Source organism: Pholcus phalangioides, unplaced genomic scaffold (assembly GCF_987345545.1).
Source record: "Pholcus phalangioides strain wild (caught in Gottingen) unplaced genomic scaffold, Ppha-v1.0 ptg000001l_1, whole genome shotgun sequence".
In the NCBI taxonomy this organism is placed as follows: Eukaryota; Metazoa; Arthropoda; class Arachnida; order Araneae; family Pholcidae; genus Pholcus; species Pholcus phalangioides.
In genome coordinates, this window is record NW_028301594.1 from 11,400,818 (window position 1) to 11,425,803 (window position 24,986).

Genomic DNA, 24,986 nt, shown 5'->3' on the forward strand with positions numbered 1-24,986 from the left:
GGAGTCAATTTATAAAACTGCTTCAGAGTGATAAATTGACACACTAGTGAATCTACATAGTAGTACAACTAAACTGGTGCAAGTCATTAGTTGAAAGCCCAGGACCTTTGGCTATGTAGCAGCATATAATATCAAACTGCATAAACACTTGAGCTTGCAGAGAGAAATTGATTTAAAATTTGAAATCCGAAATAAGAAAACTTAGATCAGTTGAAAAATCCCATTCTGCAGAAAATGAAAACAAAAATGTTCCCCAGTGTAATTAACCAGATAACACCACACTCGCTTTGGCTTTTTTTTTTCTTTTTAATTCCAAAAAACTGATTCTAAATATTCTGGATATAAAATAAGTTTTTTTTTCTCCTCAACACTGAAGAAAAAAAGTTACAGACACCTGCTTTTACCAATGACTCCATAAATAACAAATGTTTAGTGAAAGTCCTTCGCAAAAAAAGAAAAGTGATTCATTATAGCTAAACACAAAAGAAAAACAAAAACCTTATGAATAATATCAAAATAAAAAATAGTTCATTCAAATTCAATGCTCTGAGCAAGGATAGTCAATGTGAGCTTATCGTAATGCAAATTATTAGTGAAAAAAAATCAATTTTTATATTTAAAAATAAAATGATTCAATTTCAATAAAGTTAGGAGAAAAAAAAATACATATCAAACAAAATTTTCACGCAAGATCTGAACCGATACAAAATGCCCACATGATTTTTTCCTCTATGAATATATAATATATAGCACAAAAAAAAAATTTAGCAAAAAAACCATATTCTACATATATATCACTCCATTTTTATATATATAAATATCATTTGCTTCTGAAAGAAAACTAGAAGCTAAAATACTTTTATTCTTTTTGCATATTTTTTTTAAAGCAATTTTCGTTGAAGTATTTTGTTTGAAAACTGCCGACTGGAACATTTAAATTTTCTGAGGGAAGTAGTACAGCCCTAACAGAGTCGAAACCTTCAGGTATACAGAATACAACTGCAACATTCCTTAGCGTTAAAGTTCAACTTAAAATGAAAATTCTAGGGGGCTAATTAGTTGAGTGGGAACAACCTCCCACCAACAGACAGAAGAAATATAAACCTATTTATGGAATGTGAACAATTCTTACAAATTACAAGAATATTGTTCCATATCAAAAAGGAAACAAAACATTTTTTTAGGACTTGCAATTATAGGATAGAGAAAATATAGAAGCAGCAGGCAGAAAAAGGCATTGAAAACACACAGGCTATACAATATTAAAATGAATTACAAAGCAAAGTACAACAGTAAAACAATAAATAAACACTGAAAGCATTTGTGTATGCTTTGGTTGATAACGCAAAGTTATACAAACGCAAAAAAAAAAACCTGAAAGAGAAAAAAAGCAGCTCTGGCCAATATCACACAACAGTTTTTCGATCAATACACTTTATTATCATTTTCTCTCATACTAATGTCCAGATTTGTAAGGAGGAACAGGGAGGAATCGTAGAAAATTTCATAATTCCATTTCACCAGCCTTTTTTTTGGGTCGAGATGCACACCTTGATTCACTATATGAAAAACACCATAAGTCCATGCTCAGAGCAAACAAAAGAGGCAGAATCAGTATAGGATGAATTTGGGGGTAAAATGGGAAAAAACCATGACAGCAAAATTAACTTCCCCACCAGTCAGTAGACGAGCTACTATTGTAGCTGCTACGATAATTTGGATACTGGTTCCCACCATACCCCCCAGAATTCTGCATCGAGTAGTAATTAGGGGCTGGATTTCTGCCTCCTCCACCTCCTCCTCCATTATTGCGGTCACGTCCATTGCCAAACTGACGGTAATCCCTTGAGCCAAAGCCACCAGATCCATACCTGGAAAATCATTTGAAAATTATTATCCCGACAAATCTATAGCTACTAGAATACTACATGTTACATGAAATAAATGCAAACTGTGAAATGTTGACACTGGGCTACGATGCAATTAAATAAAAAAATAACATAAGCTTTACGTTTTCCCAAGAGACGTGTGCAATTTTCATAAGAAATTTCTAGTGTTTATACATATCCAATTCGAACCAAGACATACACAGTCAAGGACTAGCAAGCTAAATGCTCAACCAGCAGATGGCAATTAGTATTCGAAGATAAATCGATTGGACTTAAAGCATTGATTTCTATTAGGAATGTAGAATAGGATAATACAGGGTGATCCAGAATCATCCGATTTAAAGCAATATATTTTTCTTATTAAAGACTAAATTGACTTTATTCATGTATTACTTACTATTCTTCTTCTAAAGTCACTTCCTCTAGTAAACATATGTCAAAGTAATATGAAAAATCATACACAACACGTGCCAATGAGAGTCGGATGGAAAATTCTTCCACCTCTATAGTCTCTTCCATGTGAAGACAGAATTTGTCATTTTTAAGCTTTGAAACTTGTAAATTATACAATCTGTACGGCTTATAACACATTTGTTTCCTCAACACACTAAATAATAGGGCCAGGAACACTCTGAATGATGATTATAACTAACACAATACTAATTGGAAGACACACCGCTTTCCGCTAATTTCACATTTTACTTTGCAGAGCGCTTCATAAATGACACATTATCATTTATTATTCATAACCCAAAACTTAAACATTTCCCTTCGTGTATTACTTCAGGGTTCCCAGCAAAATCTGCTCGATCATTTCCCTGACAAAATTCAAAAATTTCCCTGACCAAACACTGTAACGCGCATAATAATTCTAAACCATCCAATATCACTCTAAATTATCATCCCCCCCCCCTCCCTGTATTCATGGCAGGTTACATTCCGGGAGTGGGGAAAATACGGAAAATCTGTGGAATAACCGAAAACAAAGTTCTATTTGTTTATCTCGTTTCTTGAACATCATGAGAAGAGCAGGATGACGCAAAAGTATAAGGGAATGTAAATGAGGGTGCAGCGATTGATTGTTGGTGATGTTTTCTGAAAGAACATTGTGATTTCTGTTTGTTGTTTCTTCTTCATATCATCAAGTATGTTGGAGTGTGTTGACAAGACTTCCTCTACCAATTTTTCTACGCGTGAAGAATGTACCATAGAGGGATCTATATCATGAAAATAATCTAATCAACTTGCGAAGCCCTCCCCTATGTTACTCGTGGTGAATTTGTATTTTACTTCTGGTATTTTCGTCTGGTACCGCTTGTTTCACGAGCAATCAACTGCATTGATTCTTCCTCGGTCAATGCCTCTGAATTGCTACTAATTAGCTGTTCGACTTCTCTTTTACTATATCCATATCATTGAACGCTTCTCCACCTACCTGTTTTGCTAACATGACAATGTCTTTTATAATCTCTTCAGTTGGCTCTCTAAAAATAGTTGTGTCCTGGAGTGCACATGTGGCCAAAGATCAATCCAACCGAGTCGATTGTTTCTCTCTTAAGAGCTGCCATGGTTCTAGTGATGACAGTAATGGCATTAGTGATAGCGTAATTCTTCCATACCTTCAAGATATTTTCTGCATTTGCATGCACAATCATCTTCATTGAGTGACATGTATAGTGAGCCTTGAATGCTCGCATTACCCCTGATCAAGGGGGCTAAATGATAGATGTATTAACAGACATATAACAGACTTCCACACCATCAACTTTGAACTAATTGACATCTGGGTGTCCAAGAGTTTTATTCAGTATCAAAATAAACTTTGAATGGCATGTCTTCACTCTCAAGGTACTTCCGGACTTTTGGAATGAAACATTGTTTAAACCAATCCAGGAAAAACGTTTTCATAGTCCAAGCTTTTCTAATGATCATCAAAAATACTGTGCGGAAGATTTGACTCACCCTTTCCCTTCAATGCTCACGGATTCATAGATTTAAAAATGATGGTGGGCTTTACCATGTACCCATACACATTTGCACAAACAATATAGTAAGTCTACCGTAAGTCTGCCTTAAAACCAGGGGCTTGCTTTTCTTCATGGGTGATAAATGTTTTCTGCGGCTTTTTCTTCCAAAATAGTGCAGTTTCATCAGCGTTAAACATCTGCTGAGGTGAAGATCTATTCTCTTCAATAATTTTCTACAAAGTCTTTGGAAATTTTCTAGCTGCCTCCTGGTCAGCAGCGGCTTGATCGCCAGTGATTTTTACATTGTGTAATCCAAATCGTTTCTTAAACCAATGAAATCAACTTTTACTTGCATAAAATTCTGATGAAAGAGACATTTCACTACCCCTTCCCTTTATAGAAGAGTAAATTAATCCTTTCGCTATTTCCCATTATAATATTATGATCAATTGGACTACCTTCTTTGTATCAGAAGACTGCTACAAAGAAAGTCTGCTACTAAACTTTTTAGCAAAAAAAACCTGCATTTTCGATATGAGAAACACGTGGATTGCATAGGCGATGCAAAATTTTCACTGCCACAGGTGCAGCTACACCCACGGCTGACCGAATTTCAGATTTCCTTTCCTTGATATATCTCTCAGTAGATTCGTCGATTCCGTAATGGCAAGCCACGGCAGCAATTGACTTACTTTCGCCAAGCATAGCCAATATATTCAATTTTTCTTGTAAAGTTTTCACTTTTTTTCCTCCTTTCAGAGTATTATCAGTACCGCTGTGGTGGTCGAGTGGTCATAGTGATGGACTCGCATCGCGGGGACCCGGGTTCGAGCCCCACCGTCACCACAGTGGTGGTCAGCTGAAGTTGGTTTTCTGTGGTTCCCAACTTCGAGGCGCAAATGCGAGCCGATCTCCCCGTTAAAAAGTCTCGCCACAGAGAGCAACAGACCTACAAACAGTACAAATATTCAGTCGCTACACACCACTCACTTCACTTCTGAGATATAGATGGCAGCACTGAAAAATCATACGCAACACTAGATACGCACTCAGACTGTTAGGTACACACACTTACGCATCCGGCACAACTCACTAGGTAGAAAATTGCCTATGGCGATAGACCTGAGTTGTGCTCGGTTGGGAAAAAAAAAAAAGTATTATCAGTAGCGCACTAGACAAATGAGCCATTCTAAACACGCACAACTCAAATCTTGTAAACAAAACATGTGAATGGCGATTGCTGAGCATTGCTGAAAAAAAAAATTCCAATGAAGAAAGAAAAAACCACAAATACAGGAACCACGAATACGGGGGAGGGCCGAATGTATAACATTTTGTGATAATATACCATTGAAAAGCACATTACAGACAGAGTGTTAATATTTTGTCACCAAATCAAATTGTGTATATGATCTTGCATGCAATACCAGTTTCCTTGGAAATCTCACACAGAGATAATTGAATTCAAATCATTCTTCAACATAAAAAGGTTAAAGGTTCTCTACCCCACAGGCAGGAAAAAAAAAGCAAGAGGATATATATAAAATGTTTTTTCAGAAGAGATAGAAAAGAAGTTAGAGCTGGTATTGGCTTTGTTTTCAACAATGGAAAGGTGAGTCTCTCCTCTTTAGACAGATACCATCATCTATTTACTCAGAGGGCAGATTGTTCCTTGGCCAACATTGTTTTCCAGTATGTAAAATCCCACCCTTCAACTGATAACACATTTCTCTCAGTAGGGGATCTGGTGGAAAATGCTGATAAGGATTTTTTTCCCTCCCTCTGAGGATCTGAAAAATAATCTTCATGGAAAAAAGTGAAGGTAAACCACATGAATGTAGATTTATCCTCTGATTTTTTTTCTCCTTCAGATTTTCCCTGACTTTTCCCAAGTATTTAGAATTTTCCCTGACTTTTGACAAATATTTAACATTTTCCCTAACCGTTTTCCAATTCCCTGACTTTCCAGGTTGCTGGGAACCCTGTATATATCATTCTGTGATCTGATTTCAAAATTGTATGTTTTTTAAAATTAAGATTATTCTTTTTGAATCACCTTGTATATACAATCTCATGATGAAAATTAAAAATCATGCAAGATTCCTTGAAAGTTTAGTTATATTTTTTTGGAGATGATTGCAAGAAAAAAAAATTCATCTCTGCCCCCACAGGACTCAAACTCTGGTCTCTCGTTTGTAGCGAGAGTGCTCTACCAACTAAGATATGGAAACAGGTGCTCCAAGGGAGAAATATTCTATTTATTTCCATAGTTTAGTTGGTAAAGCCCTCGCCCAGCAAACAAGAGACAGGGTTCAAGTCTCTGTAGGAGAAGAGATGAATTTTCTCTCTTGTAATCACATCGCCAAAAAAATATAACTAGACTTTCAAAGAATTTTGCATTAACAAGTGGAGAGGACATTTCTACATATTAAAAATCATTATTACAGCTGTTCAGAGAAAAGCTGATGCCAATTTAATTGTGTCTATAATTCACAAAGAAGTCTCTCCCCCCCCCCCCCCCCCATGAAAATATGAAATTAGAACTAAAGCATGGGTCTCAATACTTACTTTTTACCACTTGAATATTTTCTTTGATTGCCTCCACCATACCGTTGTTCCATTTGCACTTCTTTGGCTAAGGTTGAAAGCCATTCTGGCAACTCTTGTTTTGTCTCAGTTATAAGCTCAACAAGATCGATGGCCATATTTCGATTCTTCTCATTGAAAAAAGAGGTTGCCAGACCTAATGGTTAGAAAACAATATTCTATGTATAGAGGGTAAATTAAACATGTTGATAGCGACAAATCATAACAGGAACTAAAAAGTATAATGTGCAACTCCAGGGAGGTCTGAAAAAACTGGTCACATAATGCAAGTGAAAACACTCGTTAGGTACACTTTTTTTTTAGATTGGAGTGAACAAAATCACTGAATTATTAAACTGTTCATCCACACTCACCACTTCATTTGATTACATTTTTTCACTTGAATTTTACCTATTTGATGTCAACTTTTCATTTTTATAAATAAATTAAAGTAGATATTGTTTTATATGCTATGTGATCAGCCATTAGATATTCTATCAAAAGCTGAGAATATGTAAAAATGAAGCAACTTGAGTTACTTTCAGATGTCACCTCAATGTTCCCTACATATATCTGAATGTGTTTAATGTTCAAAGTGTTAACCATGAGTAAAAACTCCAAAGAACAATTTAGAATGAACAGAAAGAGCTTCTCGATGATCAACTTACCGATTGTTCCCACTCTCCCAGTTCTGCCAATACGATGCACATACTCTTCAACATCGCTTGGCAAATCAAAGTTGATCACATGTTTCACATTCGGGATGTCTAATCCTCGAGCAGCAACCTAAAATAATATTGGAAAAAAGTAATAATAGAGACCAATTTTTTCTTCAAAACCATATTAAACATGAAAAAATAAAATATGTGAATTGGTACAGACCAAGAACAACCTCTGAACCACAGCATAGAATATGAAAAATCATATTGCAGTCATATTAAACTTAATTTTAGGGAAATAATTTGCAGTATTCAAGGTTCGATATTCGAGTATTGAGATTTGGTGAGAATCATGCGATACATTGTGAAGACAAATTTATGTTAAATACAGAATATGCAAATCTGAATAAAGTATAGTTTTCACTAGGAGCAAAATTTTTTCCTCCAGGAATGTATTACAATAATAAAAATTAAGCATTTACTAAGTGTTCTAACTTAATTATGTCAATCTAATACAAAGTACACAGTGTTTTGAACAGTTTTTGCATGTTAAGAGATTGTAATACAACAACAGCAGCACATTTCTTCAATATCATGTTTTACAGTGCAATTCTATTTTTTGCTCTGCTCATTCAAATCTTGAACACATGATCAAAGAATACAAAAAAATATTTCAGTCTACTAATTTTTCCATTTACCCAATCTAACCTATGAGAGAATACGCTTAGTATTTTTATTCTAATAAACAGTGATTTGCAGAAATAAAAGCAAACAGAGCTCGAACTACAACACTGACTACCACTCAAACTACCACTAACTGTGTGATTATTCATGAAATCGAAGAATGCTAAAATTCAGAAAACGAATTTCAAATCAGCTAATTCAATTGACTTTTTGAGTATCTACGACTCAAATTTCCTAGCATACTCAAAAATATGGGTATTCTCTGGCTGGTACCCAACATGCCAGCTAATATGGGTGAAAATGGCAATTAAAAAAAAAATGAAATAAAGTAATAAAAGAGGACACTATGGTTATACTCCTGCAATGAATATACAGTAGACTCTCGGTAACTCGACACCCCAAAAGTATCGACAAACATGATGTCGAGTTAGCGGGTTTCACTCTAAATTTTTGTCCGATCGTTTTTGTGTATGTAAATATATACATTCTAACAATTTCATTAAATAAAATACTAATTCTCATTAATTTTAATTCGGGGTTGTTTCAAAATAGATAAACGTATAAAAAAAAATTACCCCATGAAAAATAATTAAGTATATTTGCTTGTTTTTCTTTCCGAAGAGAATTTTTTTTTTTCTTCTATACACTATTCAGTTTATACTGTGATTGTTCGGCTTTTTCCTGACTGTATAGGAAGTGACGTATCACATCTAGAGTTTTTAGTGCATTATGGAGAGATGGTGCAGATACTTCATCTGAACTTTCTATATATAATTCTATTTCTTCGAAACATGAAACACTTGCTTTGGGCGATTGATTCTGGAATATCGTCGTCTGCTAAAAGTCCTGAAGTTACAATATCAGAGTCAATACTCACAAATTCATCGTCGATACAATTACCTATAGTGCTATTTATGCTTTTGTTACTATCCACTTTTATTGTATCATCGAGAACATAACATGTTGAATCAGCATTATCTTCAGGTCTGTCTAGTCACAAAAAATTCTCTCGCGCAGTCCCCGCACTTGGCGACCGTTGGCCACAGTCTTTGGTGAGCCGCCGCACACCCCTCCCCCAGTAGCGAACTTATGGTTCGAAACGGTCCGGGAAATGGACAGTTCGTCCGGAACGTGTTTTTCTTGTCTGAGGAAAGGGAGGCGTAGGTAAGGTAATTCTTGTTGGTGACGGACTGGAATCGTTCACGTCTGAAGTCAGGTTTCAGTCTGTCCAGAGAAACTTTTTTTTTTCCACGGACATCGATGTCGAATGCCTTTTCACGTCGTTGAATCACTTGAAATGGTCTGTCATATGGAGCTTGAAGCGGCTTTCGCACTCCATCGTGCCGAATGAATACGTGTGAGCAGTCTTGCAGATGAGGGTGGACAAAAATACTTTGTGGTGCATGACAAGATGTTGGTCGGGTCGTAATTTTGTAAAATGTTCTTTGATAGTCTCAATAAGTTCTTTTGATGATGTTTCCCTCGGAGTGGGATCGAATATTTCTCCGGGAAGTCTGAGACTGGTGCCGTATACCAATTCCGCGGTGGTAGCTTTCAGATCTTCTTTGAAGACGCTACGTAAACCGAGTAATATAGTGGGCAAAGCAGTACACCAGTGTTCTGTGTTATATGCTTTGATGGCAGCTTTGAGTGGTCTGTGTAGCTCCTCTACGAGGCCATTTGCTTGCGGGTGATATGGTGAGGACCGTATTCATTGAATTCCTAGTACTCTTGCCAGTGCTAGGAAGAGGGAGCTCTCGAATTGATGGCCTTGATCTGTTGTAATCTTGGATGGCACCCCAAAGTGAGATATCCATGTTGAGTAGAATGTGCGAGCTACAATCTCGGCGCTGATGTCTGGAATCGGGACCGCCTCCGGCCAACGTGTGAACCTGTCGATCATAGTTAGACAATAGGCATTGCCACCAGAAGGAGGAAGAGGACCAATGATATCAAGATTGATGTGATCAAATCGCTCAGTTTGGTCAGGAAATAAACCTATTGGGGTTTTCGTATGTCGTGTTATTTTGGACTTTTGACAAGGTATACATTGTCTGGACCAGTTATTACAATCTTTATTTAATGAAGACCAAATGAAGCGAGTCCGAATCAATTTAGTCGTAGCTTTAATTCCTGGATGGGAAATATTATGAATGGTTTCGAAAACCTGCTTACGAAACTGTTCTGGTATGTATGGTCTAGCTGTGCCAGTGGAGAGATCACAAAATAGTGAAGTATTTGAGTCTGGCAAAGTCAATTTTTTGAGCTGTAATCCTCGTGGATTTTGTAAAAGATCAGTTAAAGTTTGGTCGCGTTCTTGTGCTTTTGAAATTTCGTTATAGTCAATAGGATTGGGCATTGAAATTGATGTTATGCGGGAAAGTGCATCTGCGGGTATGTTTTCGCTACCTTTTATATAGTGTATGTCAGTAGTGAATTGGGCAATAAAATCTAATTGCCTGCATTGACGAGGAGAAGCCTTGTCTAATTTTTGCTTGAAGGCATATGTTAGTGGTCTATAGTCCGTGAGTAAAGAAAAGTCCCTAGCTTCTAACATATGCCGAAACTGCTTTATAGAAGCATATGCAGCCAGCAATTCACGGTCGTACGCACTGTAGTTGCATTCCGCGGGAGATAATTTCCTAGAAAAGAATGCAAGAGGCTGAAGCTCGTTGTCAACCACCTGAAACAGTGCGCCGCCAATGGCAAAATCGGATGCATCTACCTGAAGTACGAGTTTGGCATCGGGTTTCGGATGTGCTAAAAGAGTTGCGTTGGACAATAGTGTTTATGTCAGGCCAGGCAATTTCTCTGTTGCCGTTTTTTTTTACCCTTTCAAATAATTATTCAGTGTCTGTTTGTGTGCTGCGTGTGGTAAAAATCTGCGAAAAAAATTGAGTAGTCCAAGGAAACGTCGCAGTTCTTTAATTGCTCTTGGTCTTGGATAATTGAGAATCGGCTCAACTTTTTCTGGCAAGGGTTTGGTGCCTTGTTTGGAAATGGAGTGGCCTAAGAATGATATCTCCGCAACACCGAAGACACATTTGGAAACATTAATTGTGAGGCCATAGTTATTGAGCCGTTGCAAAACAGTGCATAAGTGAACCTTATGTTCAATTTCACTGTCACTGAAAATCAAAATGTCATCTAAATAGACATAACAAAATTTCAGATCACCAAGAATCTCATTCATAAATCGTTGGAAAGATTGGGCAGCATATGACACAAGCCAAAATTTAGGTAAGGAAATTCAAATAAGTTGAAAGGTGTGCAAACAGCTGTTTTCGGAATGTGGTTGGAATGAACAGGAATGTGAAAATACGGCCGCACAATGTCAAGTTTTGAAAAACAACTTTTATCGTGTAATGCATTTGAAAAGTCCTGAATGTGAGGAAGGGGGTACCTATCTGGGACCGTGCAGGCATTGAGTTTGCGGTAGTCACCCACTGGACGAATACTGCCTGAACTTTTTGATACGACATGTAATGGTGATGACCAGGGCGATTTAGAAGGCCTACATATTCCTTGATTCATCATAAATTGGAATTCCTCCTTAACAGCATCATAGAGCTTGGGATTTAATCTCCTGGGTTTGCTATGTATAGGCGGGCCAGTGGTTTCGATGTAATGTACAGTGTTATGCTGAACAGGCTTCACTTTGTGCGACACTTTTGTCAGTTCAGGAAATTCTGCCAAGATTTTGTAATATTCCGAAGTTTCGGATATTACCTTAATGGAATAGTTTTCAGAGTTATATTCAATTTTTCCAATTTGCGAAAGTTTCAAGGTGTTTGAGATCAATTAAAAGTCCAAAGTCAAGAAGAAAATCCGCGCCTATGATCGGTATTGGTATGCTTGTAATGAGAAACTTCCACTCAAAACAACGTCTTAATCCAAAGTCAACATTGAGAACTTTGGTGCCGTAAGTGTGTATCTTAGAGTTATTGGCAGCAAACAATTCAAATGAATCGGGAACTATTTTTGTGTAATGTTTTGTGAATGGAATGCAAGAAACGTCAGATCCTGAATCAATCAAAAAATCTCAAATGGGATCTTTTATCAAATACATAAAGGCGACAAGTTTTCGCGGCCATCGGTGTTGACGTCGCCGATATATTATAGTCGACTGCCGTGTTTAGTTTCCCTGTTCGTTGGTTTGAAAAGTGCACGGTTGTTGACATCTGAAGGTGTTGTTGCTGAATCTAGCATGGTAATAGCAATAGCCGGTTGTTTGTGATGAGGGAGTGAAACGACGTCAAGGAGATCTGAACCTCCGTCTAGTATAGTTTGTTTCTCTCTCTCTAGACAAGCGGTCGAGTTTTTTGCTAAGAGAAGCTATCTCCGCTCTCATGGCACTCATTTCTGTCAGAGGGGAGGGATTATCGGGTTCAATGTTGTTGACATGTAGCTGCGGGGTCCCTGTGCGTTCCGCTCTCCCTATGGCATAGATGCTGTTGTTGTATGTGTCTTTACTAACTTCTATTATTTTGTCGGCCATTTTCGCTAATTTCTCTAAGCTCTCTGAGCTAACTGATAGGATGGCCTGTGTTTCTGACGGCATACGTTGGAACCATAGAGTTTTTAGAAAATCGTCGCTTACAGATTTGCCGGCTAAATCTCTCATTTCCCTTAATAGGTGTGAAGGTCTTTTGTCCCCCAACTGTAGTTCGGACAACAACTTGCGTACTTGACAAGTGTTAGAATCAGAGAATTCTTCGATTATCCGTTGTTTAAGAGTCTCGTACTTGTTTGTTTTGGGTGGGTTCAATAAAATATCTGAAATGGAAGCGAGCGTTTCTGGATCTATAACCGCAATCACGTTATTGTATTTGGTAGCGTCGTTAGTTATGGCGGATATTGAAAAACAACTTTCTACTTGAATGAACCATAACTTTATATTTTGCCGCCATATGGGCGGGAGTTTCAAGGCAACGCGACAAATTTTTAAGTTTTCTGGTGATGGGTCAGGTGGCGAAGGGTTAGGAGAGTTATTGTTAGGCATTTTTGGATACAGACTTTTATGCGAATTTAGTTATATAATTGCGAAAATAAAAATAAGAACATTTGTTATCCTGACCAAACAAAATAGAGCGATCACAAAAAGGTCCTACCCTGATCTTAATGGCATCGGCGGTGCTGCACACATTGGGCTTCGGCTGAGTAGATTCATCATCTTTATGTCATTAGAAGGTTGCTTCGATCTAGGTCACCACTTGTAACGTATCGGGATCCGATCCCTCTACGTTAATGGTGATCTTGCCATTATGTGGGAAATTCCTTCTTATTTTAGACCCCAGGGACCTCTCAGTTACCGGAAACCACCCGAGGACCCGCTGGCAAACCGGTAAGGGCCAGAATGTTCGCTTAGTTCGGCAGTCGGCGGGTGGGGGTCTTTCGGCTGTCGAACGAGAACGGGCCAGAGATCGGGCTACTGATGTCCCACATAAATTAATTTCCCTCATGACGACGATGTCGCTATTTTCGTGGAGGTGTTTGGTCCAGAATATGTATAGGTTGGGCGAGGCTTAAGGGTTTGTCCGGTTAATTATTTTTATTTTCATTAAAGAACCTCCCGGGGGAGTTGTTACAAGTCTTGTTGTACGGAGAATATAGTGTTGTACTCACTTATTTTCGGCGGGGGGGGGGGGGGGGCTGCAGACCTCCGTCGGAACAATTCATTTTTTATTGTCTTGTTGATATTGTTTACATAGTCGGGAGAGTCTGATCAGCTCTCCAGATTGTGTCATGTTGCCAGATTCCAATGTAATAATTTAATTGTAATGTTTATAATATAGTGATGCATGAATATGTAAATCTGATATTTTTGTTGAGGCAAAAAGGCCTTGCGAGGACATGTGGTCCCAAACTTCTTGTGAAATGGGAGTATAAATTCCTCCCTCTGTCTCTCACATTGCGTTCATCTTTTGTTTGTTCTATTCAACTGAAGCCCTCTAGTAGGACGGTTCACCGTCTTGCTACCGTATTCATTGGCCTTAAGCTGAAAATTAGTTAAAATGCAATAATTTACAGTGTTTGAATCAGTTTTCCAGCAGGTCCGGAATCGAAAATATTAAATAATCTTCACAGTCAAAGTTCTTCATTGCTGATCAAGGTGGTCCGGCCCTCAACCGAGAGGCCCCATGGAGCTGATCAAGGTGGTCCGGCCCTCAACCGAGAGGCCCCATGGAGCTGATCAAGGTGTTCCGGCTCTCAACCGAGAAACCTTCTCTGATACTTGCGGGGGAAGGCTACGTCGAAGTGTCTAACAACATCGGATGTCCGATCAATATAAAAGTTTGACTGTTGATGATCATCAATTGGTGGGCCAGTATCTTCCTGTTAACGTCAAATAGAGGGATCCACGTTATACTAATCTATTGTTAAAATTGACTAACTTTATAATTAGATTGAATAAATATTACATGCGAAAGTTTATTTGCAATCATTTTCCACTTGTCGTTTGCCACTTTATTACTGGATATTTCGAACCGGGCAAGCAACTCCCATAAGGGACGTTGCACACTGTTACTATCCACTTTTATTGTACCATCGAGACCATAACATGTTGAATCAGCATTATCTTCCGGTCTGTCTAGTCACAAAAAATTCTCTCGTGCAGTCCCCGGACTTGGCGACCGTTGGCCACAGTCTTTGGTGAGCCGCCGCACTTTCTTCACACTTAATCTATGAGGAATCTTCAGGAGAAATAATCTTTTTATTTTAATTAATTTTCTTTGGAGAAATAATCGTTCTCCAAAGTTAGGCACTCGTGCCTAAGTTCCATGCAGAATCAACCATTTCAACTGCATCTAAAACAGAAATTTTTGCTTCCATTCTATAACATCCACAAATTCATATTCATTCTAATTTTCTGTAAAAAGTTTTCATACTTAGAATAATTCCTAATTTCCTTGATTGAGATTTTTTGCAAAATCCTTTGCTTTCCTTGAATTATTGGTCCTGATAATGGGATTGAGTGAGATTTGAACCACAAAAAAGTTGCTTCCTCTACATTGCTGAATTCTGATTTCTTATGCGTTTTCTGCTTGGTTCATAAGATTCAAATGCTGAAAAAAAATTTCCCTCATTTTTAGCAAATGTTGAAATGGATTCCGTGCAACTCCATATTCTTTGGCGAGAGAATTCATCTGAGTTTTTCCTGAGTCTAGTTTTTTGAAAATTTCAACTTTTGATTTTAAAGTTAAAGTATGAAGTTCGTGTGGAACTATTGCATTCACTGCCATCGATACTCACAATGATAACCAAATGACATATTCAGTGTCTAACCAGGCTTTAGCTCTTTTTCTTTTACTCCTTTTCCAAGAAATCGTAAAACCGAGTTCCACCAAAAGCATTCTTCGCAACAGACAATATCAAAACTTACAATAGATAAGATTTTTATCCGTATTGGATGTTGACAATTTCAACATCCAGTACGGATCACATCACACTTTAGGGATCATCCACACTTCTTTTGAACATGAAAGAATGAAAGACCTGTCCTGGAAACGTCAATAAAATGATAGGTCGGCCAAGAGGCTTCAAACATTAATTCTTCACATGCACGCCCCTCCCCAACCATAACACAAAAAAGGGACCCATCATACAGAACAAAGAAACAAAGGATCATCGAAGTACCCACATGTCAAAAAATTATTAGAATGGTAAAACATGGGCAATTGTAAAAACCAGTCGTAGTAAAGGGAAAAAAGTCGTAGTCAACTTAAGCGGAGTTCAGCCAAACATGTGTCGAGTTAGAGTTTCCCCTTCATTGAAATTAGTATTGGGCCAACCAAGAGAAATAATATATGTCGAGTTATCCACGTGTCGAGTTACCAAGAGTCTACTGTATTATGAAAAAAACAATTCTAGCTTGAAAAGAAAAATACCAAAATACTTACTGCAGTAGCGACCAAAACTGAAGTATGTCCTGTGCGAAATTTCCAGAGAGCATCCTCCCGCTCTTTCTGAGAACGGTCACCATGAATACTTGTTACTGGGTAACCCTCAGTCAGGAGGAAATGTTCCAATGCATCTGCTCCCTTCTTAGTTTCGACAAAAGTTAATGTCAGTGAATCATGAGCTGTAAGAAATAAACTCAAATAAAATATTTGTACAAGCAAAAAACACACACACTATCAGCAATTAATCTATATTCATTTTTGTTTCTCATTAAATTAAAAGAATTAACTTCTAAAAAAACTAAATGTAAAAATCAAACGAACCATTTCCATTTTTTAGACTTTCTACATTCAAGAGATCAAGGAGAAATGATCGTTTTTCGTGTTCATCAACCCAAACAACTTTCTGGGTGATGTTTTCTGACGTACTTCCAACACGACCAACAGCCAAGAATATATAATTGTCCAAAAACTTCCTTGCCAATTCCTGCAAATGAATGGTGGTATAACGCAAAATAAATTGGGAAATAAGCAACAAGATAAAACTATCTTACTGGACATGCAAATGATTATGTGCAATACATATTGGACTATTTCATTCAATAACAGACGAAGTGAAAATTTTAATAATAAATCAGTATCACTGAATGAGTTTATGTGTGCGTGTGCACAGAATTCTGGTGCGCACACACATAGTTCAAACACCTTTAAGAACTTGATAAATGTGGGTGTACATCACCATTGAAGTTACCCAAAAATTCAATGAGAATGTACTTTTTTCCTTTCTTCAGAACTTCAGCAAAACATTTACACTTCTGAGCAAAATTCATATAGAAACCTGTGAAAAGACAGTGAAACCTGTCTACGGACACTGTATGAGATGGAAACCTGCCTTAAATGGAATCAAAATATAGTCTGTTCAATGATTAATGCTTTTATTTGCACCTTTATAAAATAGAAATCTGTCTAAAACAGAATACTAGTTCAGTCTGTTGACGTTCTGTTTCGTACAGGTTTGACTATATTTAACACTATTTGACAGTAAATTTCAGTAATGTGGTTTGCATTGAAGTTCTGTGAGCTAAATGTATGATTTTCGCACTAAATTATAAATGCTTTGTTGAAATTCTCAAGGGAAAAAACCATTGATACTTATAAGACATGTATAATTTGAACATCAAATACTATTGAAAATTTTGTTTCAGAAAGATGCAGTCAACCATTAGAACTAGGAAGTGATTGTAATTGTTATAACAATAATCCTTAAAAAATTGAATTTTATTGCTTTTAGACAATATATAGAGTTCTAAAGGTCTTGCTTTAAAAAAAAAATGTAGTTTAGTATACACGACATTTAAAAAATAATTTTGTTTGAAACAGTGTTGAAATTTGCCTTCGATAAAAAAAAAATTTAGTCATATGTAGGGTGACTATATATGGCCCTTGTTTCCTGGGACATTCACATTTTTCACGTAATTTTAGCCATCCTGAATCATTTCCTGTATTTTTAACAAAGCCTATTAAAATTTTTGTTCTTTTCTGACATTAGTATTACAATTATGACTAATTATGAATATTCATTTCGCATACAGTCAAACCCTTATTAAACACCATTTATTTCACATAATTCTGATGCGCACACACACAAAATTGAAGCACTTATCACTTGATTTTTTTAAAGACATGAAAATGAACTTTCAGGACTGTAGGAACCCTGCTACCACAGAAAGATAAAACACACAGCAAGCTATTAAAAACCACATTATCCTTATATGAGAAAAATGGCAATTGGAATAAATATGGAACAGGATGAAAATATATAAAATGTCAATTCATTGTCAGTAATTGTTTTTTTCGACAATCGAAAGAACTTGATTTTTAAAGAAAAATTTACATTAATTACCTGTACTTTCTTTGGAAATGTGGCAGAAAACATTAATGTCTGCCGTTCTCCAAGAGTAGGCATATTGTCTTCAAGAACTATTCGACGGATTTGAGGCTCAAAACCCATATCAAGCATACGATCAGCTTCGTCCAAAACAAGATACCTTAACAGTGATAAGTTAGAATATACATTAAACTATGAGAAGAAAAAAAACATTACATTACAAGTTTTTCATTTTAATAAATACACTTGCAGGCCACTTAATCTGATCACATCAGGACTCAGTTTCTCACAGCAATAATCAATTGATGACTATATCTGAAAAGTCCAGATTTCAAGTACAATGACCATACATCCTTAGTTTGACCTAACAGGGTGCATGGAAACAGTACAACTACATTTTTGTGTCCCATATAACTATGGTTGCAAAATGTCCAATCACACTGGTTCCTTTGCCCCCCCCCCCTCACTGTTTAAAAAAAGGAATCCACAGAAATCCACTTTTTTCTTAATTCAGCCAAAATTTACATAGAAAATACATTAAATTCTAAAATAAAAATTGTTAAAGAGCCTCTGGGCCACTGAAATCTATGCAGCTGTATTCAGAACTATAAGATACTTTCCAGAAAACACAGTGTACATTTGATAAGAGTAATTGAAAAAAATTTTGGATTCATGGAAAAATAATAATTTCAGAGTAATTAAAATAATTCCATAGTTGATGAAAATAATAGTTACAGAATTACTGAAAGAAATAATTGCACAACTACTAATAGAAATAATTTAAAAAATTTCAAGTGACAAAATTTCATGAGAAAATTTAAGATAAATTTTAAAAAAATAATTTCGGAATTACCAGGACAAATTTCAGATTAAAAAAAGAAATAATTGATCAGAGACATAATTAGTTAATCAACAATTTTCAATCCACTGCTGGATGAAGGTATCTGAATTTTTCCATTTTGTTCTCTGATGCTTTAGCCATCCAGTTGACTCCAGCCACTTTCTGATCTCGTTGATCCATCTTGTGTGAGGACGCCTTCTCTGACGTTTAACACTGTGTGGTACCAATCTAGAATACTTGTGGTCCATCTGTTGTCCTGTCTTCTTGCAATATGTCCAGTCCATTTCCATTTTAGACGTCTAATTCTTTCCATGATATCATATACCATTGTTTGGTTCCTTATCCAAGTGATTCGTTTTCTGTCTCCTTGTTATGTCTAGCATACATCTTTCCATGCTCCTTTGTGTTGTCTGTAGTCTTCGTATTGTCTTGCTTGTGAATGTCCATGTTTCAGCTCCATATGCCAGTGCTGATAGCACAAACTGGTTAAACACTTCTTTTCAGGCATAATTGTATGTCTCTTCAGATTTAGTTTTTGTCAAAAATTAGTTAATAAAAGGAGTTATTTAAAAATGAATAAAAATTCAAATTGAATGAAATAAATTCAGAATAAATATATTCAATAAATTTGGAGAATTCTGTTTAATAACAGAATACTGTGGTATGACATGGTGGCCCCACAGGCTTTGTGGAAAGTTAAATTTGACCAGCAATGTCTGAAAAGTTGAAGACCACTGGTCTAATGTGTATTACGAATTACAATACTTCTTGTAATATACAGTCCATTCAGAAACTCTTATGAAAATCTTCCAGCCGAGAAACTGAGTGTGGTCAGTTGAAAGAAACCATTAACCAAATAAAGGGACTTTTTTTACCTAATACATGATTTCACTATAGGAAACAAATTGTAAAATAAGCATTACACATACATGGATCATAACGGCTATTAAAGTTTAATTAGAACACTTGTGAATTAAGTAAGGAAATTTGTCAAAATTTTCTATCTGGCAGTCGTGCAGTTAGAAAAGTAGCCTCTGACTGTGCAGGTTCGAATCTCAGTTCAGGTATGGATGTCTATTTAACTTTAACAAATTCCTTGCACGAACCATACAGATCTTTTGGGAAAATGTGAGAATCGCGTCATAAAAGATCCTTCTGACCACCTATATAGGTGTGCATGTTGATAATGATTAATTATGAGGGAGAAAATGAGTCTGGCTGGGCCTTAGCTTTGAAACATGCAAAAAAAGAAAACTTTCTGGGGGGGGGGGGGAATAACAAACCAAAGTCCTTATAACTATAAACAAAATTTTTCCCATGTTATAATATTGGTCTGTTCTGTACTTCGCAAAAGCAATAAAAGTACTCGAATGATAACATTAACTGTGATTCTAATAAGTGGTGTTGACGACTAACATGATAAAAAATTATTGCAAATTACATTTTGCACCACATCCAAGTATTTTAACTTAAAAAAAAAGACAAACACAACTTTGCATAATACAAATCTGCATTTTTTCAAAATAAGATTTAAGAAAAACATGATTAGAAGAAAAGGTTATCCAAAACAGATTGACGGCTAAACTTTAAGATTCTATAGATTTACTCAAGCTTGAAAACCAAAACTTGTTCAAATACACAAGTATTGAACTTCAAGAATATATGTATTGCTGACATACCTGACCATTTCCAAGCTAATTTTGCCTCTCTCCATCATATCTACCAGACGCCCAGGTGTCGCAACTAATAGATGACACCCACGATCCAGATCCTTCATCTGTTGTAACGGGTCTGCTCCACCGTAAACCACACATGGCCTTACCCTAGATCTGTAAGCAAATTTGCACGCTTCATCATAGATCTGGCAAGCCAGCTCTCTAGTAGGAGACAGAACTAGTGCTAGAGGGTACTGCTTCACACGAGAAGAATGCCTTGGTTGCTGGAGAAATAAATGTACATCAAGTTTTTAAAAATCAGCAATCTTACTAAAATCATGAAACTACAACACATTTGATAAAACATAGATCGTTTCATTTTCTTAAAAGTAAACTTGTGTATGCAGGAGGTTGAAACAAGATAAACATACAACATACGATATATACTTATATTAATACAGTGCAATCTCAAATCAAAATATTATTGCTCATTTCAAGAGAGAGAGAGCAGTTTGCATAGAGTGTGATTTCCCAAATACTTTTAGTTGTGGAGCACCACCCTCCCGAAACTAGTCATCTACACTGAGAATGTTCTTGAACAATGGAGGACATTCTATCCAGTACCAGTAAGTGTAATGTGATAATAATGCTTTCTACTGGACTGCAAAAGAACTAAAGCAATGTTTCATACTCCTATTGAAAGATAATTGATAAGGTCACAACAAGTAAATTTTTTTTTTCAAATCATGAACAATATTACTATTGCAGTCTACCAACGTTGAAGCAGTGCTTTTGAGCATTAATTAAAACTTCTTTTTAAGCAATTTATTTATACTGTTCATGTTTCTTCAGCTTGGCATTAATTTCATTTTATAACTAGCTATAATACTCGGCACTGCCTGGGTTTTCTTCAATAAGGCTTTTTGGATCATGTGATATCTCCCTCTTTCTTTGAGGGGAAATACAAACAGCGTCTAAGTTAACCAATACGGCGACTTCCTGCACAACTAGTGAAAGAAACAAATCCAAATTTAAAGAAACAATTTTTTTTCCCCTTTTTCAAGGGGAGCTAGGTACTTTGAACCCCCCCCCCCCCAAACTTCAAATTATCCACATCTGCCTGTTTCAGCTTCCAAAAATTCTTAGTTAAAGCTGTGGAATTTCTTCGATGTACTTTATGGGCCCATAATTAATTTTTAAACAACCTAAACTATATCAATTTATGCAGTTAAATACTAAAAGACAATTCAATTCAATTTCAATTTTATTTATCACATCATAAAACTTACATTGGCAAAACGAAGAAAAAATCCATTCAAGGGATCATTGTTGATCCATACTGGTGGACACGATTATTATTAAGTTAATTTTCAAACACGAATAGTAAATATTAATAATAAACCAATAATTAAAAAAAAAATGAAAAAACACAAGACAGAGAAATCATCTAATGAATATGACATACATACACACACACATATATACGCAGACACAAAATATTACATTGATTTGAATTAAGATTATTGATTTGTTTTATTAATATAAATAAAATAAATTATAAATGAAGCAAATAATTAGTATTAAGATAAATAATGGCAACAATGGAAGGTGCTATTCCGAAATTTTTCGAGTGATGGGGTAATGTTTTTTCCTTTTTTGCGAGAGCTCAATAGGGAAAAAATATATTGCATATTAAAAAACTTTCAATACCATTTATAGAGAGCAAATATTGTTTGAGACGTTTTTTTAATACAAATATTGAAGTGCAGTCAAGAATGTGAGATGGCAGATTGTTGTAAAATTTCGGAACAAGAAACGTAAAGTGATTTCTCTTTACTATTTTATGAATAAGTGGTATAGATAATGTATTGCTAAATCTACTCGATGTTCTTGAAGTATTGAAGGGTAAATGGAGTTGATTTTTATGTGGAAGAATTATCGATCTGTGAAAATATAGATAACGAAGGGGTAATATATTTAGGTTTAGAAAAAGTTCGTGTGAAGGAGTGGAATAATTGTTAGTAAGTGCTCTTACTATTTTTTTTTTGTATTTGAATAATGGGGCGTAAAGTGCTTATGTAATCGCTTCCCCATACAGTCAGGCCATATAGTATATATGAATAACGGCATAATAAAATGACAGTAGAAAAGGTCGATTTACATATAGCTTAAGGTAATAGAATTTGTATAGGGTATATCGAAGTTTTGATTGCATGCGTTTTATGTGTTTTCCATTTTAGGTTGTTATCTATATATACACCAAGATACTTTAATGAAGATACTTGTTCTAAAGATGAACATGTGCACGAAAAGTTACATGGGCAGTTTTGGCTATGAAAAATAATATTGCATCTAATTTCTGTATTGTTATGCAAAGAAAAGCTCATAAATTTTGTTTTCGATACATTAATTTCAAGATTATTTGCAGAAAACCAATTGCGAACGTTAAGTCATGATTTATGGTGTTCGTTAAAGATTGATGATCTATTGCTGAATAAAGTAATGCAGTATCATCAGCGAATGTTATAATTTTAGCAACTAAATCAAGGTTACAGAAATCGTTGATAAATATAGTAAAAAAGTAGTGGCCCTAAAGTAGATCCTTGAGGAATTCCTTTCTTCATGGACATCGGAGTACTCATATATTTGCCACATTTAATTCTTTGGATCCTATTCTTAAAGTATGATTTAAATAGGATATGTGCATTACCTCTAATTCCATACAGTTGAAGTTTATTAAGTAAAATGTTATGGTCAATGCTGTCGAAACATTTTCGTATATCCAGGAAGATAGCTATTGTTTTCTTTGATTTGTCTATATTATCAACAATATAGTTACTGAATTCAAGAAGTGCAGTTTCTGTATTTCTATTTGGAAGAAAACCATGTTGGTTGTTTGAAAAGAAATTATGCACATTTAAATATGAAAAAAGTTTCTCTCATAATTGTTTCGATAATTTTTGATGCTGTACAAAGAACTGAAACGGGTCTATAATTGTTCAAGTCATTTTTGTCACCTGTTTTGTAGATTGGGGTTATGACGGCATGTTTTAATGAATCCGGAAAAATTCCATTTTCCAAACTATCATTGATAAGCCTGGAAAATATATATAGAATATTATCCGGAATATGTTTCCAAACTTTTGCATTAATTGAATCAGAAGATGTAACTGAAGTTTTTAAATTATTTAGGATTTTTTTTACTTCAGCAATATCTGAGGGAAAGAGAAAAATGGAGTTATTGATGTTTTGAATATATTGTTCATGAGCATCATCCGAAACTCCTCTGTTTGATGAGACATTAATAAAATGTGAATTGAATTGATTAATGAGGTTTTGAGGTTCAAGATTATCAGGGAGAATATTTGTTTTTTGTTTTGCACCCAGTATGTTATTAACAAATTTCCAGCGTTCAGCATTATTCTGACACTTAGTAAATTCGGTTGAGTAGTAGTTTTTCTTGGCAATTCTAATTTTTGATTTAGTTAGTGATGTTACATTTCTGTAAGCTGATTCAACTGAAATGTCATAAGGGTATTTTTTAGTTTTCAGATACAGTTTTTGTTTATTTTTTATTAAACAACGAATTTCGTTGGTAACCTACGGTTTCCCATAATTTCTTATAGAAGCATTACTCACATATCTGGAGTGATTCTGAACAATAGTGTGTAAAGTAGAAAAAAAGTGATCGAAAACAAGTCCACTATGCGAATCATCAGTTTTAAATTTGTAATTTTGAAGATATGATGTCATAGCAGTGTAGTTAATAACTTTCCTTTTCATTACTTGCACGGCTGTATTCGATTTATTTAAGTTAGGAGAATCAAATTGTAACTTACAAACAATCGGGTAGTGATCGGTGATATCAGTTTCGATTATAGACGAATAATATCCAATAATGTTAGATGAATTACGTAAAGATGTGATCGATACAAGTACCAGATGTGTGTCTCGTTACATCATTGATCAGTGGTAAAAATCCATATCCTGACAATATATCCATGTAATTTGATTCGTCATTTGAAGCAGGATTAAGTACATCTATATACTTAATGATGTCACCGATTAATATAATATTTTTCGTTTTAATGGTATTTAATGTTGAATCCAGTTCTTCAACGAAGTTTGAGATGGTGAATGAATGAGACCTATACAAACAAAGGAGAGTTAATTTTAGTGAGGGCTGATGGACACCAATTATTTCCGCTGTTTGCATTGTAACGGATGTTAATTTATTGTAAACCAAGGACTTAGTAGTATACACCAATATACCACCAGATTTATTATAGCTTCTGCAACATGAAAATAGATTAAAACCTGGTATATTATAAAGTTCAATTTCCTCATCGAATATCCAAACCTCTGAAAGGACTATAACGTTTATATAGTGGAGGCAGCTATCTATGTAAGTTACGAAATTATCAAAGTTAGCTCTTACACTTCTTATATTTAAATGTATTATATTGAAATCACAATTATACTGTGATATACAATTGTTGGAACTATCACTGTTGACGGTTAAAAATTTTTGTAGATCTTCCAGGGTGTTCAATTTGAAATTTTGATTCATATTAGAAATCAGTTAACGTGTGTTAAATCATCCACATGGGCGATTCTGAACACCCTGGAATCATCTCATTTATGCATGTAAATCCTACCATCACGGATCCAACAATGTTTAAATCCAGTCTCTTCTTTATGCATTCTAGAGTGATAAAACACATTTTTCATATACAGGCACAAGTGTTCATTGAAATATATCGATGTAGGTCTAAGTCTGCTGTCCACTAATGAGGCAAGCAATTTCTTGTACTTGGCCGTTCTCAGAAAACAGTCTCGATTGGATTTTTTGTCAAATTGAATGATAATGGGCTTGATTTTGTCCTTTTTCACAGTAGGCACTCTGTGTATCACAG

General features: G+C 35.6%; 1 protein-coding gene across 2 annotated transcripts in view; it reads right to left on the minus strand.

Annotated features, from left to right (window-relative positions):
- Nucleotides 1-339: 339 nt before the first annotated feature.
- The window catches only part of bel (ATP-dependent RNA helicase bel), a 46,583-nt gene continuing 21,936 nt past the window's right edge, over nucleotides 340-24,986 (minus strand). For both annotated transcript variants that reach the window (XM_089253915.1, XM_089253986.1), the window contains 7 exons: nucleotides 20,095-20,354; nucleotides 17,590-17,734; nucleotides 16,011-16,173; nucleotides 15,687-15,868; nucleotides 7,111-7,228; nucleotides 6,425-6,599; nucleotides 340-1,871 (listed from right to left, as the gene is read on the minus strand). In XM_089253915.1, coding sequence (XP_089110041.1) covers nucleotides 1,664-1,871; nucleotides 6,425-6,599; nucleotides 7,111-7,228; nucleotides 15,687-15,868; nucleotides 16,011-16,173; nucleotides 17,590-17,734; nucleotides 20,095-20,354 — 1,251 coding nt within the window. In that variant the 3' untranslated portion in view covers nucleotides 340-1,663. The remainder of the gene's footprint in view (nucleotides 1,872-6,424; nucleotides 6,600-7,110; nucleotides 7,229-15,686; nucleotides 15,869-16,010; nucleotides 16,174-17,589; nucleotides 17,735-20,094; nucleotides 20,355-24,986) is intronic.